Source organism: Strongyloides ratti (genome assembly GCF_001040885.1).
Source record: "Strongyloides ratti genome assembly S_ratti_ED321, chromosome : 2".
In the NCBI taxonomy this organism is placed as follows: domain Eukaryota; kingdom Metazoa; phylum Nematoda; class Chromadorea; order Rhabditida; family Strongyloididae; genus Strongyloides; species Strongyloides ratti.
In genome coordinates this window covers 6,259,993-6,273,068 of record NC_037308.1, presented here as the reverse complement: position 1 = coordinate 6,273,068, position 13,076 = coordinate 6,259,993, and the positions used below count along the sequence as shown (strand labels likewise).

The following is a 13,076-nucleotide window of genomic DNA, read 5'->3' as shown; positions in this document are numbered from 1 at the left end:
TAATGTGTATTATTTAGTAGTCACTTTTAGTCCATAGTTTAAATGTTCTATCAAATGAACAACTAGCTACCCATTGACGATCAGGTGATATATCCATATAAAGAATTTTAGTATCATGTCCATCTAATTTTTTTAATGGTTGCCAATCTTTTGTTGACCATATTTTTATTGAGTTATCGAAAGAACTTGTTATTAGGTACTCTCCAGAATAGTCTATTTTTGCACTAGTAACTATTTGATTATGTGCAACTAATGTATAAATATTTTTTCTCATTCTTAAATCCCATATTTTACATGTGTTATCTGCTGATCCTGTAACTATTTCATATCCATTAGGATGCCAATCTACGGCATATATCTCTCTTGGGTGACCTTTCATTGTATAAATATTTCTTCCTGTACGAAGATCCCATACTAAACCAAAACAATCTAAACCTACTGATACTGCTAATGATCCATCTGGATGTGAAATAATGTCAAAAACAGATTTAGTATGTCCTATCTGATACAAAATTGATTTTTGTGTTTCTAAATCAAACATTTGCCATGATCCATCAAAACATGCTGTTAAAATATATTTTCCAGATGGATGAAAGGATAATCTTGGTACTCTGGCAGCATGTTTCTCTAATTCACCAATCTGTGTTTCATTTTTAATATTCCAAAGTTTGACTGTACCATCATGTCCACCAGTTGCAACATTTAATGAGTTTTCATCTTGTCCTGTATAAGCATAGGGATGAAACTTTGCCACACCACATTGTGATAAATGACCATTAAAAGCAATTTCTTGTTTACAATCACCCACCCGCCATATACAAGCTTGTCCACTCCATCCGGCAGTAACTAAATGTTTAGAATCTGGAGAAAAATCAACGCACGCCACTGGTCTTGCATCAGCAACCTGCGACCCATAGATATTTAAAGCAGTTATCCAAGCATGAGCTTCCTGTCTCCTGGATATTTTTTCACTTTGTGGCATACAACCACGTTCCCTGGCAACCTCAAGCCTTTTCTTTGCACGAGAAAATGAATATGCTGCAATAAATGCTCTAGCTCTTTTTAAATCAACTCCTCCAAGATGATACCAAACTTTTGTATCATCTTCTTTTACTTTTTGATCTTGTTCTTCTAATGATTTTAATAATTTTTGAACTTCTTCTTCTGTTTTATATGATAACAAAGTTCGTAACCTTTCTCTTCTATCCATTTCATTTTCTCCAAAATAACATACTGGCTCCTTCATCTTTCTAGCTAACTTTGCCAATTGATCATTTGTTGTAGGTAATACTAACTTCCTAGCTTTTCTCTTTCTTTCCATATCAGCTAGAATTTCATTTTCCATAGCACTTGGAATTTGAGATATTCCACCATATGCTCTATCCATCTCTCTATAAAATAAAAACTATTTGAACTATTTAAAAAATAAAGATATTATTAAAGTCAAAACTATAGAAAAATATAGAAATAAAAAATATGTACATTTTCTTAAATTAAAAAAAAAAAAGTTAATTTAAAAAATAAAATCAATGAATTGTACTATTAATATGCTCTTTTTCTAAACAATCTTTCAAGTCAACAAGTTTTTTTCTTAAACTTCTAATGCCATTAATCACAATATTTTCAGCTTTCAATGCTCCTGATGACTCAACACCAATATAAAATTTACTAGGTTTTCCTAAAGCATCAAATGCAGCTTCATAAACATCATCCGGTAATCTAGTATGTTCTGATTTATGCCAATCGGAAGGATTCTGATAAACTGTATGCCTTAAAGAATTATCAGGATCATATTCAAATGTTACACCGGCTGTTGGATTCCATTTAGCATGTTCCTTTCCTATACCTTTTTTAACAAAAGCTCTAAATACAAGTTCTTGACCTTGACGTAATTTGACAATTAAAATTGGTCCATAAAGTCTTTCAAATTCAGTAAAATCTCCCTTATAATGTGGTTTAAGATATTTTCCAGCAGCTGGAACAACTTCAGGATCTGCTGATACAATGTCATCTGATGTTACAGATCTAGTAGCTGTATCATCATTTCTAACACGTAACCATACTTCAACAGAACATTGTTTACAAAAATCCACACAATCACAATCACGGAAATTTCTTATTTTATCTACTTTGATGTCAGATAAAAAAGGTATTAAACCCAGACGGTGAGCAATAAATTCATCATGAAGGACTGTTGTATTATTATCCATTTGAACCCAATCAATAGCTAAAATTTTTTAATAAATAATTTTTTTTAAAATTATTTCAAATATACCTAATGTTGGTACTTCTGCATGAAAAACTCTTCTTAAAGAATTAGCCATACTGAGATCAGTATTAGATAGAATAAAATTAACTTGATAGTCATCTATATGTGTGACTTCAACAACAGGCTTATTGGCATGTGGCATGATTCAGAAAAAAAAAATATAAAAATAATTTTTAAGAAAAAAGCCAAAAATAAAACGTTAAGAGAAACTTCAAAAATGTCTAAACGTTAGTCCAATATATTTCCTAATAAGATTGTACCGTTTAGTCTTTCATAGACTACTCATTTACCAATGTTTAATTTTAAATGTAAACTTTGGCAAAATTTTAATTTATAATAAATATTTATATAATTTCTTAACAGTAATGCAAAAAAATAAATATTGAAATATTATTTTAAAAAAAATAAAAAATAATATCTTATATTAAATTAATAAAAATGACTAACTTTTATTTTTTTATTTTACAATAATTAATAATTTGTAAATAAATTTCTTCACCACTAAATATAGTTTTTAAAAAAAATTATATAAATTAAATATTTCTAAAGTAACATTGTTGTTACTTAGAAAAAGCAGCAAATTGAAATTCCGACAAATACAACAATTTTCAAAAAAATTAAAAATAAATTAATAAAAAGTTGATAGTTTCAACTATCAAAAAGAAAATTATCAATTTTAGCATTTTTAATAGAATATTTTGACTTTAGTTAGTAATATGTTCTTAAATAAAAATATACTATATTTATATGTATGTTAAAAAAACTTTTCTTTGCTAATAAAAGTGGGAAATTTAACACTAAATAATTTCTTTGGTCCATCTTTTTTCTTTAATGCTGATTTTAAATTTTTTTGTGATATATCTAATGTAGATAACAAAGTATTATTTTTTTTATCAGACTTAAGATATTTAGCATATGGATAGTATCTTTTTGCTATAAATTCCAATTTATCATTATCCACAACTTTATAAATAACTAAAATATTATTATTATAATTAATTAATTAAAAACATACTTTGATAACTATTTTCATATTCATAAACTAACTCTGTTGTAGGTTCAATTAATTGTGAAAAATGAAAACTATTTATAAAAGAATAATCTGTTGTTGCGCTATTGTCAAAAATGTTATAAGAAATATCCTCAAGGTATGCAATCTCTTTTATTGGTGATGACTCAAGATAGTCATTAGATGTATCTCGAATTTTTTCCACCTTATATAGATCATCTTTAATTGGTGTAGAAGTGAGAATAGGTTCTAGAAGTAATTTAGTATATGTTTGTGATTTCTTGCATTTTTTTTTTGAAACTCGTCCTTTCTTAATTATTTTTTTTTTATTTTTCTTTTGTTTTCGTACTTTTTTTTTTTTTGATTTTTGAGTAGAAGATATTTCACAAATATTTAATGCACTATCATTGTTATAATCCTTTAGTGGAGAAGAAAATATAAGTGAAGAAAATAAGATATTTTCAGATGCCATTATAGAAAGTAAGTTGTTAGTAAAAATAGGCTAAATTTTTATAAGTTTTTAAACATTATATATATAATATAAAATATGTCATCAAAACAAAAAGCACTTGTTATGATTAAAATTTTAATACATTCTTTTATTTATTAAAATTTCTTTTACTATTACCTATGATGATTTCTTAGACAATTACAAATAATAGAATAAATGACATTTTATTGGTATAAATAAATTCATCTGTTTTCAAATATATTGTTTTAATAGATCATTGATTAAAATTTTATTTTAACATATCTTATCAACAATTGTTTGGTACAAATCGAGAAATTTTATCATTAGATAAGGTTTTTTTTTAAATATTTTATTTGTATATTAATTAAAATTTCCTTGTAAATATTATCATTTTTTCAATCAGCGTTTCTCTGTTTTATAAATTTTATAATTCAATTAGTCTGGAAATATTTAATTGCTACCAATATTTTATTTGAGGATAATATTTATATAATGAAAAAAAAAAATTTTTTTTTTGATGAATTATTATGTTTCTACATGAAAGTCTTACACACTGTTATTCCTAAAACTATACAATTTTTTGTTTATTGAAGATAAAAAAAAAAAAAGATGATTTACTAATACCATAGATATATTTCTATGCTTTTACCTTATTTATCCTTGACAAAATATTATTGTTTTTAATCAGTGACTATATTATATAAAGTAAATTATACTATCTAATAACGATGTTATTAATTTCCTTGTATAAACATAATCAGCTACAAATTCATACCGCTAAAAACAGTATCTCTTTTTCGATGTATAATAGACGTTGAGTAAAAGAAATATCTAATAACAATAACTTTGATAGAAAATATTTTGTCAATGACATTTGATACTTATGAAGTGAAAATTGTTTTTATATTATTACGATTTAGATAAGAATTTTCTATATAAATTACTTATTTTTTTTTTTGTCCTGTAATTTTGCAGAATATATAACATAGAGAAGAATTTTTGAAATATAATTTAATAAACTTTTACTAAGTTTACTACTATTATATAATATGCAGAAGATTATAAATTCTTCTATTCGGGAGTCGAGGTCATTTACTAATGATGTAAGTTTTAATTAAAAGTTGTTTACGCAAACTATATTATCTAATGTCATTTCAGATAAAACAATCAACTAATTTTTCAAACAAATCAAATTCAGTTGACTATAATTGTATTAAAGTACTTTCACTTGGATTAGATTCTATAGCAACACTTAGTAATGGATTAAAAGTTGTTCTATCTGAATCATTAACACATGTGAAATCTTTTGCTGATAAGGTTAAAATTGTTGAAAAACTTATAATTAATGATAATGTAATGAATAATGAAGATTTTATTAATGAATTATTGAGGGAAGCTATCCAACGTGATATTACTATAAAAAATATTACTATAAATTTTATTATTTCAACAGAAGGAAGGATGGAACCTAACTGTATTTCTATTAATCAACGTTTGTACCAAAAAATAATTAGAATTATTGGAATTAATCATAAAAGTTTAAAACGTGTTGTTCTAAAATTCAATTGTGATGGTAAAATTCTTATTGAAAGAAATGGGAATACAACCAATCTTGTGTATGAATATGAATCTTCTTTTGGTGTTTTCTCCAAACTAATATATCCTGTATTTAAAGCTTTTAAAGCAGGTAAGATTAATGATAAGTTAAAAATTTTATTGTTAAATTATTTTTAGGAAACTCAAAGGCATTTACAAATTTTTTTCTAACTCTTAACATCTCAAAAAAGGAATCTCTTCATCTTCAAAGAATATTTCAGGCACTTTTAGAAGCAAAACAGCGTCTGTATTTATCAACCCTTACCATAACATCACCAAATGCAGTAGATGTAGTATTTATTACAAATTTTATTAAAGATTCTTTGTCAACAATAACATCATATAAAAATCTTAATACATTAACATTTAACTTTCCTCAATTTAACGGCAGTTTGGAGAACATTACTTTATCGCTGAAATCTAATGTACTGCCTAATTGCAGTAAAATAATAAATGCTAGTAAGCATAATATTATTTTTGTTTAACACAAATTTTGTACACTACTTTTTATAAAAGCTTGTATATATAAAAGTTTTTTTTATCGCTTTATACAACTTTGTTAAAAACTGTTGACTTTTATTTTTTTTTATTTTTTTTTTCTAAAAACATATGTTACATTAATAATACAATAATAAATATTATCTAATCTCTGAAATTAACTCTCAAGAACCCCAAGGACCACTGATATCAACTATTTTGATATCATCATCAGTGTCCATTTTATTATTCTCTGATTGGTTTGACAGTACAAAGTCACCCACTTCCATATTATAATGTTCGAATATTTTTTCTAGACATTCTTTTAAATTCAAAATTATGCATAATTTACTTAATTCTTTAATTTCCCATTTACATACAAGTTTACCTGAAGAATATTATATTGTATAATTAAAAGTATATAAACTAACCTGTAACAATTTTCTTAATTAACCAACTGGTCCAATAAATATATTGCTTTTTAAAATAGTCATCTTCTGCTTCAATTGCACATTCACCAGTATATCGAGCAAACTCAAAAACATCTCCATCTTCTGACAAAAGTTTTAAAATATTATTCATTACAATAATGTGATAAGATTTAGGAGTAAAATTACAATTTTCACTAATATTATTTTCAATATCCACGCTTTCAATAACAATTAAATTTCTAGTCCCCATTAAAAGTTTAATAAATAAATTACAGTTTTTTAAAATAGAATATCTTAATTGTATAACGGTGTTTTCATTGATAAAATTTTCATAGTTTGCCAAACCAACCTCTGGAGATTTAGTTAAATCTATAATTTTTCTAATATTACTAATAACTTTTAAATCATTATCAGATACATCTTTAGGCCATGTTATATCGCCATCAAAAAAATTCCAATATACTTCAATTATAAGTTTTGTTAATTTATCAATAGAATCCAATAAAATATGTAAATTAGGCATGGTTCCATGAACAAATTCATTCCTATAATTAGCTATATCAATATCAATTTTAAAAAATTGTAAAGTTTGTTGAATTGATGCACCACGATAATTTTCAAGAGAAGCTTGCATGTCCTGAAGATGACCAACAACCCTACTAACAGCAACTCCAAGAATCCTTGTCAAATTTTCTTTTCCCTCATTGGAATCACAGTTTGTCGTTGTAAGAACATATTGAGCAAAAAAAAGTTCATATGTTGCATCAAGAGCTATCCTACCTTTTTCTGAATCTCGAGATTTAATTGAACGTAAACATGACAGTATTTCTTCTAATGTTTTTGTATCTTTAGAATTTGAACAGATTAGAGTTTTTAAGTGAAGCCATATTTCACTAAAAAAATATTAATTATCATAAACTTTAATTACCTTTTAAAAGGCAAAATACGTTCATCTTCATATACTTGTTTTCCTGAAAATTCATTACTTTTTGAATGCCTCTTTCTATTATATTCTTTTTCCATTGTTCATAAAAAAATTTAAAAAAAAAGTTAAAATGTTTAAAATTAAAATAATAATTAACCAATTTTTTAAACTTAAAAAAATAATACTTCTGTATAGGACTATAAAGTAGTTTTTCACTATAAAAAATATCTAATTAGTTTTTTTTTTATTTTTCCTTGTCATTTAATCCAAACAGGATAAAAAAAATTAATGTGTGGGAAGTTGTCAACCATAATATTTTATAGAAATATTAACAAAATAAAATATTTTAATAATTTTTTTTGTAATAATACAGTTTTACAAAATTTTGTTCCTCAAATTATTCATATTTGATAAATATTTAAAGAAGTTGTAATTTCTACTAATATTTTATTTATATTTAATTGTAATTTGATAATGTAAAGTGTATTTAAATGAAATTTTTAAAAAATTTAACGTTAACGTGTTTAATTAAAAAACAATTTTTTTTAATAAATAAAAATAATTTCTAAAAGCCATATAATTATTAGAATTAATAAAATTTTTAAATATAGTTTTTTAGATGAAGCAAAATCACAGTATGGTAAATAAAAAAAAAAATATTTGTTTATTATAAATATTAAAATTTCAAAGAATATTTACATGAATTATATTTACCAAATAAAAACCATCAATATTTATTTTAATGATTAAGTTTAAAAAGTTTTGTTGATAATATACAAAAAACTAGTGTTATGGAGAAAAAAACATAAATAGTCATCTTTTTTTTAAATAAAAGTATACTGAAATATAAAAAATATCATATTTGTACAGGTCGAGCATTCAATGGATTATCGTACATCACTTTAACATCATACCTAGGAAGTATTAAATCTATGAAAATAGGACCTTACAAAATGAATTTGTACTCAGGTTATTTAAAAGTAATTATAGAAATATGAGAAATACATATTAAAAATCAAAATTTAAATTATTTTAATAAGAGGAAGTTTCTTTTATCACATAGAATTTTTATGTACAATTTAAACGAAGAATATGATAATACAAGGTTTTATAGAGAGATAAGAAAATTTTACATGATTACAATAAAAAAAAAAATTCTTTCTCAACTTTTATAAAAGTGAAATTAAGTCTAAAAAAATAAAGTACTTATGAAAAAATTAATAATGATAAATTATTTACTTAAGTAAATAATACTCCAAACTCATTAATTTTACTTAAAAAAAAATTATACATAATTTAAGTATAAATAACTAAGAAAAGTTATTCATTTTTGAAGAGTTGAATACTCATTTTCAAGGCGCTTAACATCTTCCTCTAATTTATCATGAAGTGTTGAAAGAAACATAGAATTGGTTGAAGGGTAACTGTTATCTTTTATTGAAAAATGTTTACTTTCATTACGTAATTTCTTTCTTTTATCCTCAACCTATAAAATTCAGTAGAAAGATGAAAGAAATAAGAAACATACCCCTGACGATTCATATATTTCTTTGTGAGAAGAATACATCCAACTGCTGACTTCTTCAATTGCCGCTTTTGCAAGAGCATCAATTTCTTTAATATTATCTGGAGAATTTAATTCAGTTAATAATTTAGAAGCAATAACTGATTGAAAATCACTAGCCTTAATAGCAATTTTAACATTTTTTTCTACTTCATCAGGAATAGACTTCATTTTGTAAAGATACAATAAAAACAAATAACAATAATATTTTACCGCCTTGGAATGTCGTTTAAATAAATAAACAATATCGTTTTAAGAAAATTAAATTATTAAGCCAAAGAATTTGGCGAGTTAAAATAAAAAAACAATATTTTTATTTATATTAAGGATAAAAAAATATTTTTTTTTTCAAGTAAAATCGTAAATATTTTATCAGTAGTTATGAGTCAATAAAATATATCTATTTAATAAAGATGTTTTTGTGGAAATAATCAAAATTGTGAAAAATGAAATCTATTTTAAACACTATTGCCATTATTTTTTTGATATTTCAATATGTTTCAAGTAAAAATTGTTCCTATATGGCGGAAAAAGGTTACTGTACTAATTTTTTGTATCGACAAATGATGTGTAGTAGTTGTAAAAATGAGTGTGCTGATAAAGAACCCGCATGTGTTGTTCCAGAAAAAGATTCAAGTTGTAAAGATTTAATAAAAGACTGCGATTCAAAAGTTTATCTTTGTAATATGAATAACTATGAAAAAATTATGTCAAAATCTTGTCCATCAACATGTGGGATTTGTAATGGAAATAAAAAGACAACTACAACAAAACCTACTACTACAACGATTGCTAGTAGTTCAAAGAGTACAAAAACTCCCACAAAAATTTAATTTTGTAGTTAGCAAATTTTATACTGACTTTTAACTACTTTAATGAATATCTTTTGAGAAATTAATTTATAATCTGATAAAAAAATATGCAATATCAATTTAAAACGAGAAAAAAAGAAGACATAAAAAAATATTTTATTCTTTCCCAATTTTACAAAATAAGACAACGATATAATATAGATAAAAGTTTTTTAATATAACAACTCGTGCTAGAAATTAACTAAAACTTGCACATCACCAAATTCTTTCATCTAATAATTTATTACATGACTTAAAGTTAATTTTTTTTGGACTTTTAATTTTTATAACAAATTTTAAAATTATTTATTCTAAATATATTACAATTTCTCTTCTCAAATTATTTTTTTTATTATGAAAGTTTCCAAATAAATAAAATATTGATTTAATTTATATTAATATACTTTGATACAATTCCGTAAATATTTAATAATATATTGTTAGTAAATTGACAAAAATAAATATAATAGTATATTACCAATATTTTTATTGTTTTGGCTTGTTATTAAATGTTAGAAAAAAAAATTTATACAATACAAATAATTTCTCTAATTATAATTTTGAATTATCATTTACATCTTTTGTTATTTCATATTCTTTTTCTTTTAATCTTCTTCGTTTTTCTCTTTCTACTTTAGGACACCTTAAAGATATTGGTTGAACACCATAATTACTTTTGATACGTACTACCCCTGCTAAATTTCTCATTTCTTCATCATAATCACTGGCACTAAATACAGTAATAAGTTTTCCTTTCTTGAAAACAGCAAAACCAATCTTACAAACTTGATGTCCTCTTATTACCATATCTAATTTAAATTTTTCACAGAATTTGTCTAAAAAATCTTCACCAAATTTTATTGAAACACCTCTTGCATTATTAAATAATGTTCCTGTTATTTCATCATCTGGATCTGCCCACAACAAGTCACAGGCAATTCCATCAACAGTTGATAATGGTCTAGGTATATTTTTTATATCGTTTAAACTTTGCATTTTATCTGAAATTCCACCATGCATACAAAGAATTTTATTGGAAACTAATGCTGCTAAAGGAAGATATTTAAAAATTTCATTATATTTTGTATATATATCTTCAGCAACATCAATATTAGTAAATCTTTCTGTAATCTCTTCATAAAATCCATAAACTTTATTAATGTGCTGTAGTTCATGATTTCCTCTTAATAAATGAATATTATTTGGTTTATGAAGTTTAAGAAGAAATAAAAAGTTTATTACTTCCATTGAATTATTTCCTCTGTCAATATAATCTCCAAGAAAAAGATATGTTTTATCACCAGGAACTCCAAATCTTTTAAAAATTAATAATAAATCATTTAATTGTCCATGAATGTCTCCACAAACAATAACAGGAGTTTTTATTTCAATTAGTGTACTTAAAGGTTTAAAAACATCAATCATCTTTGATAAGATAAAGTCAATTTCTTCTAAATAATAAAATATTGCCAGTTCTTTATTATATTTTGCATGTCTTTTAATTAAATCATAAATATTAAGTGTTAATGGTTCTTTATTAGTATCTTTGTTATCTTCATACTTTTGGATCGTCAAAAGTTTTTTAGCTTCTTCAATTTCTTTATCACGCTCATTTGTCACTGTGAGATATGCAGAATTAGTTTTTATTTCTTGTATTGGATTAGGTACCACTTTTGGTTCACGAAGTTCTATATTACTAGATAAACTTTCTTGATTATAAACAGTATCTGTAGAAGATTTAACATTAGACACATTATTGTTATCTACAGGAATAATATTTTCTTTTTTATCAGCCATTCATGAACAGGGCTAAAATATACACTTATTTCTCTATTTAATTTTAATTTCAAGTTCAAAATTTCCATAATTGCATATAGTATTCAATAAAAAATATTTCACCTAGTTCGAAGAATCATAAATAAATAAAATAAGATTAAAGTTCAAAAAATATTTATAAAAATAAAGGTAAAAAAATAATATGTATAAAAATATATATCGATAAATTATGTTTGATAGAGTAGTTTAATAAATTTTTTCATAGAAATTATAAATGTTGTTCGGCATATTCAGATAAACATTCTGCACATGCATTTGCATGTTTTAAATTAATAGAATACGTATCTTTTAACCATTCACTAAAAAGTTCCTTGTTTTTATCAAGAATTAAAAATTGACCATATAAATGAAATGCTTTAACAAAACCCTTAAAAAATGTTAAAATAATTACAAAATAATAAAAACTTACATCATCTTTTAATTTATTTCCATAAACTTCTCCGATTCCTGCAACTTCTGTTACTGGTTTATCTCCCATTGTTTCTGATATAAAATTGGCATGTTTTACAGAAGTAGACATTTTTATCGTTTAATTAAAAAAAAAATTTCTTATTTCAAAAAATCAGTGTTTATCTTATTTTAAAATTATTCTATACTTATAAATAGAACGTTTTCCCAAATCGTTTTCCCATGATGCATTCTATTGTAAATATATTTCTACTAAATTTTTTTTTATTATTGACCATAAGTTTTTAATATTAATGATAATTTTATTTTTTAATATATCTTTTTTTTTCTTTAATTTTACCATATTGTATTTGTAATCCATTCTTAATAACCTTTTACCGATATCCATGCATTAATAATTATCTGCTTTTTCCTTATTTGTTTCATAATCCATACGACTCATTTTTAGTAAATTGAAATATTTTTTTTTCTCTTATATTATGGATCAATTAACTAATCAAATTTTACAAGCAACAAAAATTATTGAACAACAGGTGGATCAACAAATTACTGAATATAATAATTTAGATGAAGATGGTATAGAAGAAATAAGACGTAAAAGAATGATTGAATTAAAGGAACAACAAAAAAAGAAGGAAGAATGGTTAAGAAATCGTCATGGAGAGTATGAAGAATTGTCTAATGAAAATGAGTTTTTTGAGGCTGCTAAAGCTTCTGAAAATCTTGTTTGTCATTTCTATAAACCTGATGTACATAGATGTAAGGTTGTTGATAAGTTATTACGCACCTTAGCTAGTAAGTATATTGGTACTAAATTTATATATATAAATTGTGAAAGAGTTCCTTTTTTGGTTAAAAGATTAAAACTTCAAGTAGTTCCAACAATTGGAATTTCTATAAAACAAAAAATGGTTGACTATATTAGAGTTTCTGAGGAACTTGGTGATAATGAAGATATACCTTTAGAACTTTTAGAAGAAAGATTGGCATTATCTAGTGTTATTAATATGGTTCCAAAAAAGAAGCCAACTAAGGCAACTAAAACTAAAATTATTAGAGGAAAAATGCTCAGAGATTATGAATCAGATGATGATATTTAATGTTCTTTCTTGTCCTTTTATAAATAACCCAACTTGCTTATCTAATCTTCTATTTTATATATTGTTAAAAAGCTTTTTACTTGTTAAAACAAGTTTATAAATATAAAGATTAAATTTAATTATTGTTATTTTATTATA

At 24.0% G+C, this 13,076-nt stretch overlaps 10 protein-coding genes across 10 annotated transcripts; 3 read left to right on the top strand and 7 right to left on the bottom strand.

Annotated features, from left to right (window-relative positions):
* Positions 1–13: 13 nt before the first annotated feature.
* On the bottom strand, positions 14–1,387 carry SRAE_2000199400 (WD40 repeat and Splicing factor motif domain and Pre-mRNA processing factor 4 (PRP4)-like domain and WD40/YVTN repeat-like-containing domain and WD40-repeat-containing domain and G-protein beta WD-40 repeat-containing protein; the record flags this gene model as incomplete). The annotated part of the gene is made up of 1 exon (XM_024653011.1): positions 14–1,387. The coding sequence occupies one exon, from the start codon at positions 1,385–1,387 to the stop codon at positions 14–16; it is 1,374 nt and encodes a 457-aa protein (XP_024506530.1).
* A 139-nt stretch (positions 1,388–1,526) lies between these two features.
* On the bottom strand, positions 1,527–2,411 carry SRAE_2000199300 (DNA-directed RNA polymerase II subunit RPB3; the record flags this gene model as incomplete). Its single annotated transcript, XM_024653010.1, has 2 exons — positions 1,527–2,227; positions 2,276–2,411. 2 exons carry the CDS (start codon positions 2,409–2,411, stop codon positions 1,527–1,529), a joined length of 837 nt encoding a protein of 278 aa, XP_024506529.1.
* Positions 2,412–3,023: 612 nt separating this feature from the next.
* SRAE_2000199200 (Hypothetical protein) lies at positions 3,024–3,750 on the bottom strand (the record flags this gene model as incomplete). Its single annotated transcript, XM_024653009.1, has 2 exons — positions 3,024–3,244; positions 3,285–3,750. 2 exons carry the CDS (start codon positions 3,748–3,750, stop codon positions 3,024–3,026), a joined length of 687 nt encoding a protein of 228 aa, XP_024506528.1.
* A 1,049-nt stretch (positions 3,751–4,799) lies between these two features.
* Positions 4,800–5,831, top strand: SRAE_2000199100 (Hypothetical protein; the record flags this gene model as incomplete). Its single annotated transcript, XM_024653008.1, has 3 exons — positions 4,800–4,853; positions 4,909–5,437; positions 5,485–5,831. The coding sequence occupies 3 exons, from the start codon at positions 4,800–4,802 to the stop codon at positions 5,829–5,831; spliced, it is 930 nt and encodes a 309-aa protein (XP_024506527.1).
* Positions 5,832–6,008: 177 nt separating this feature from the next.
* Positions 6,009–7,277, bottom strand: SRAE_2000199000 (Las1-like family-containing protein; the record flags this gene model as incomplete). The annotated part of the gene is made up of 4 exons (XM_024653006.1): positions 6,009–6,211; positions 6,255–6,377; positions 6,450–7,100; positions 7,202–7,277. 4 exons carry the CDS (start codon positions 7,275–7,277, stop codon positions 6,009–6,011), a joined length of 1,053 nt encoding a protein of 350 aa, XP_024506526.1.
* A 1,226-nt stretch (positions 7,278–8,503) lies between these two features.
* Positions 8,504–8,914, bottom strand: SRAE_2000198900 (Peptidase A25, germination protease family-containing protein; the record flags this gene model as incomplete). The annotated part of the gene is made up of 2 exons (XM_024653005.1): positions 8,504–8,665; positions 8,708–8,914. 2 exons carry the CDS (start codon positions 8,912–8,914, stop codon positions 8,504–8,506), a joined length of 369 nt encoding a protein of 122 aa, XP_024506525.1.
* A 395-nt stretch (positions 8,915–9,309) lies between these two features.
* Positions 9,310–9,576, top strand: SRAE_2000198800 (ShKT domain-containing protein; the record flags this gene model as incomplete). Its single annotated transcript, XM_024653004.1, has 1 exon — positions 9,310–9,576. One exon carries the CDS (start codon positions 9,310–9,312, stop codon positions 9,574–9,576), a length of 267 nt encoding a protein of 88 aa, XP_024506524.1.
* A 570-nt stretch (positions 9,577–10,146) lies between these two features.
* On the bottom strand, positions 10,147–11,391 carry SRAE_2000198700 (Serine/threonine-protein phosphatase PP1-beta catalytic subunit; the record flags this gene model as incomplete). The annotated part of the gene is made up of 1 exon (XM_024653003.1): positions 10,147–11,391. The coding sequence occupies one exon, from the start codon at positions 11,389–11,391 to the stop codon at positions 10,147–10,149; it is 1,245 nt and encodes a 414-aa protein (XP_024506523.1).
* A 247-nt stretch (positions 11,392–11,638) lies between these two features.
* Positions 11,639–11,950, bottom strand: SRAE_2000198600 (Barrier-to-autointegration factor; the record flags this gene model as incomplete). Its single annotated transcript, XM_024653002.1, has 2 exons — positions 11,639–11,797; positions 11,840–11,950. The coding sequence occupies 2 exons, from the start codon at positions 11,948–11,950 to the stop codon at positions 11,639–11,641; spliced, it is 270 nt and encodes an 89-aa protein (XP_024506522.1).
* Positions 11,951–12,317: 367 nt separating this feature from the next.
* SRAE_2000198500 (TXNDC9 protein) lies at positions 12,318–12,938 on the top strand (the record flags this gene model as incomplete). The annotated part of the gene is made up of 1 exon (XM_024653001.1): positions 12,318–12,938. One exon carries the CDS (start codon positions 12,318–12,320, stop codon positions 12,936–12,938), a length of 621 nt encoding a protein of 206 aa, XP_024506521.1.
* Between the last annotated feature and the right edge of the window lie 138 nt (positions 12,939–13,076).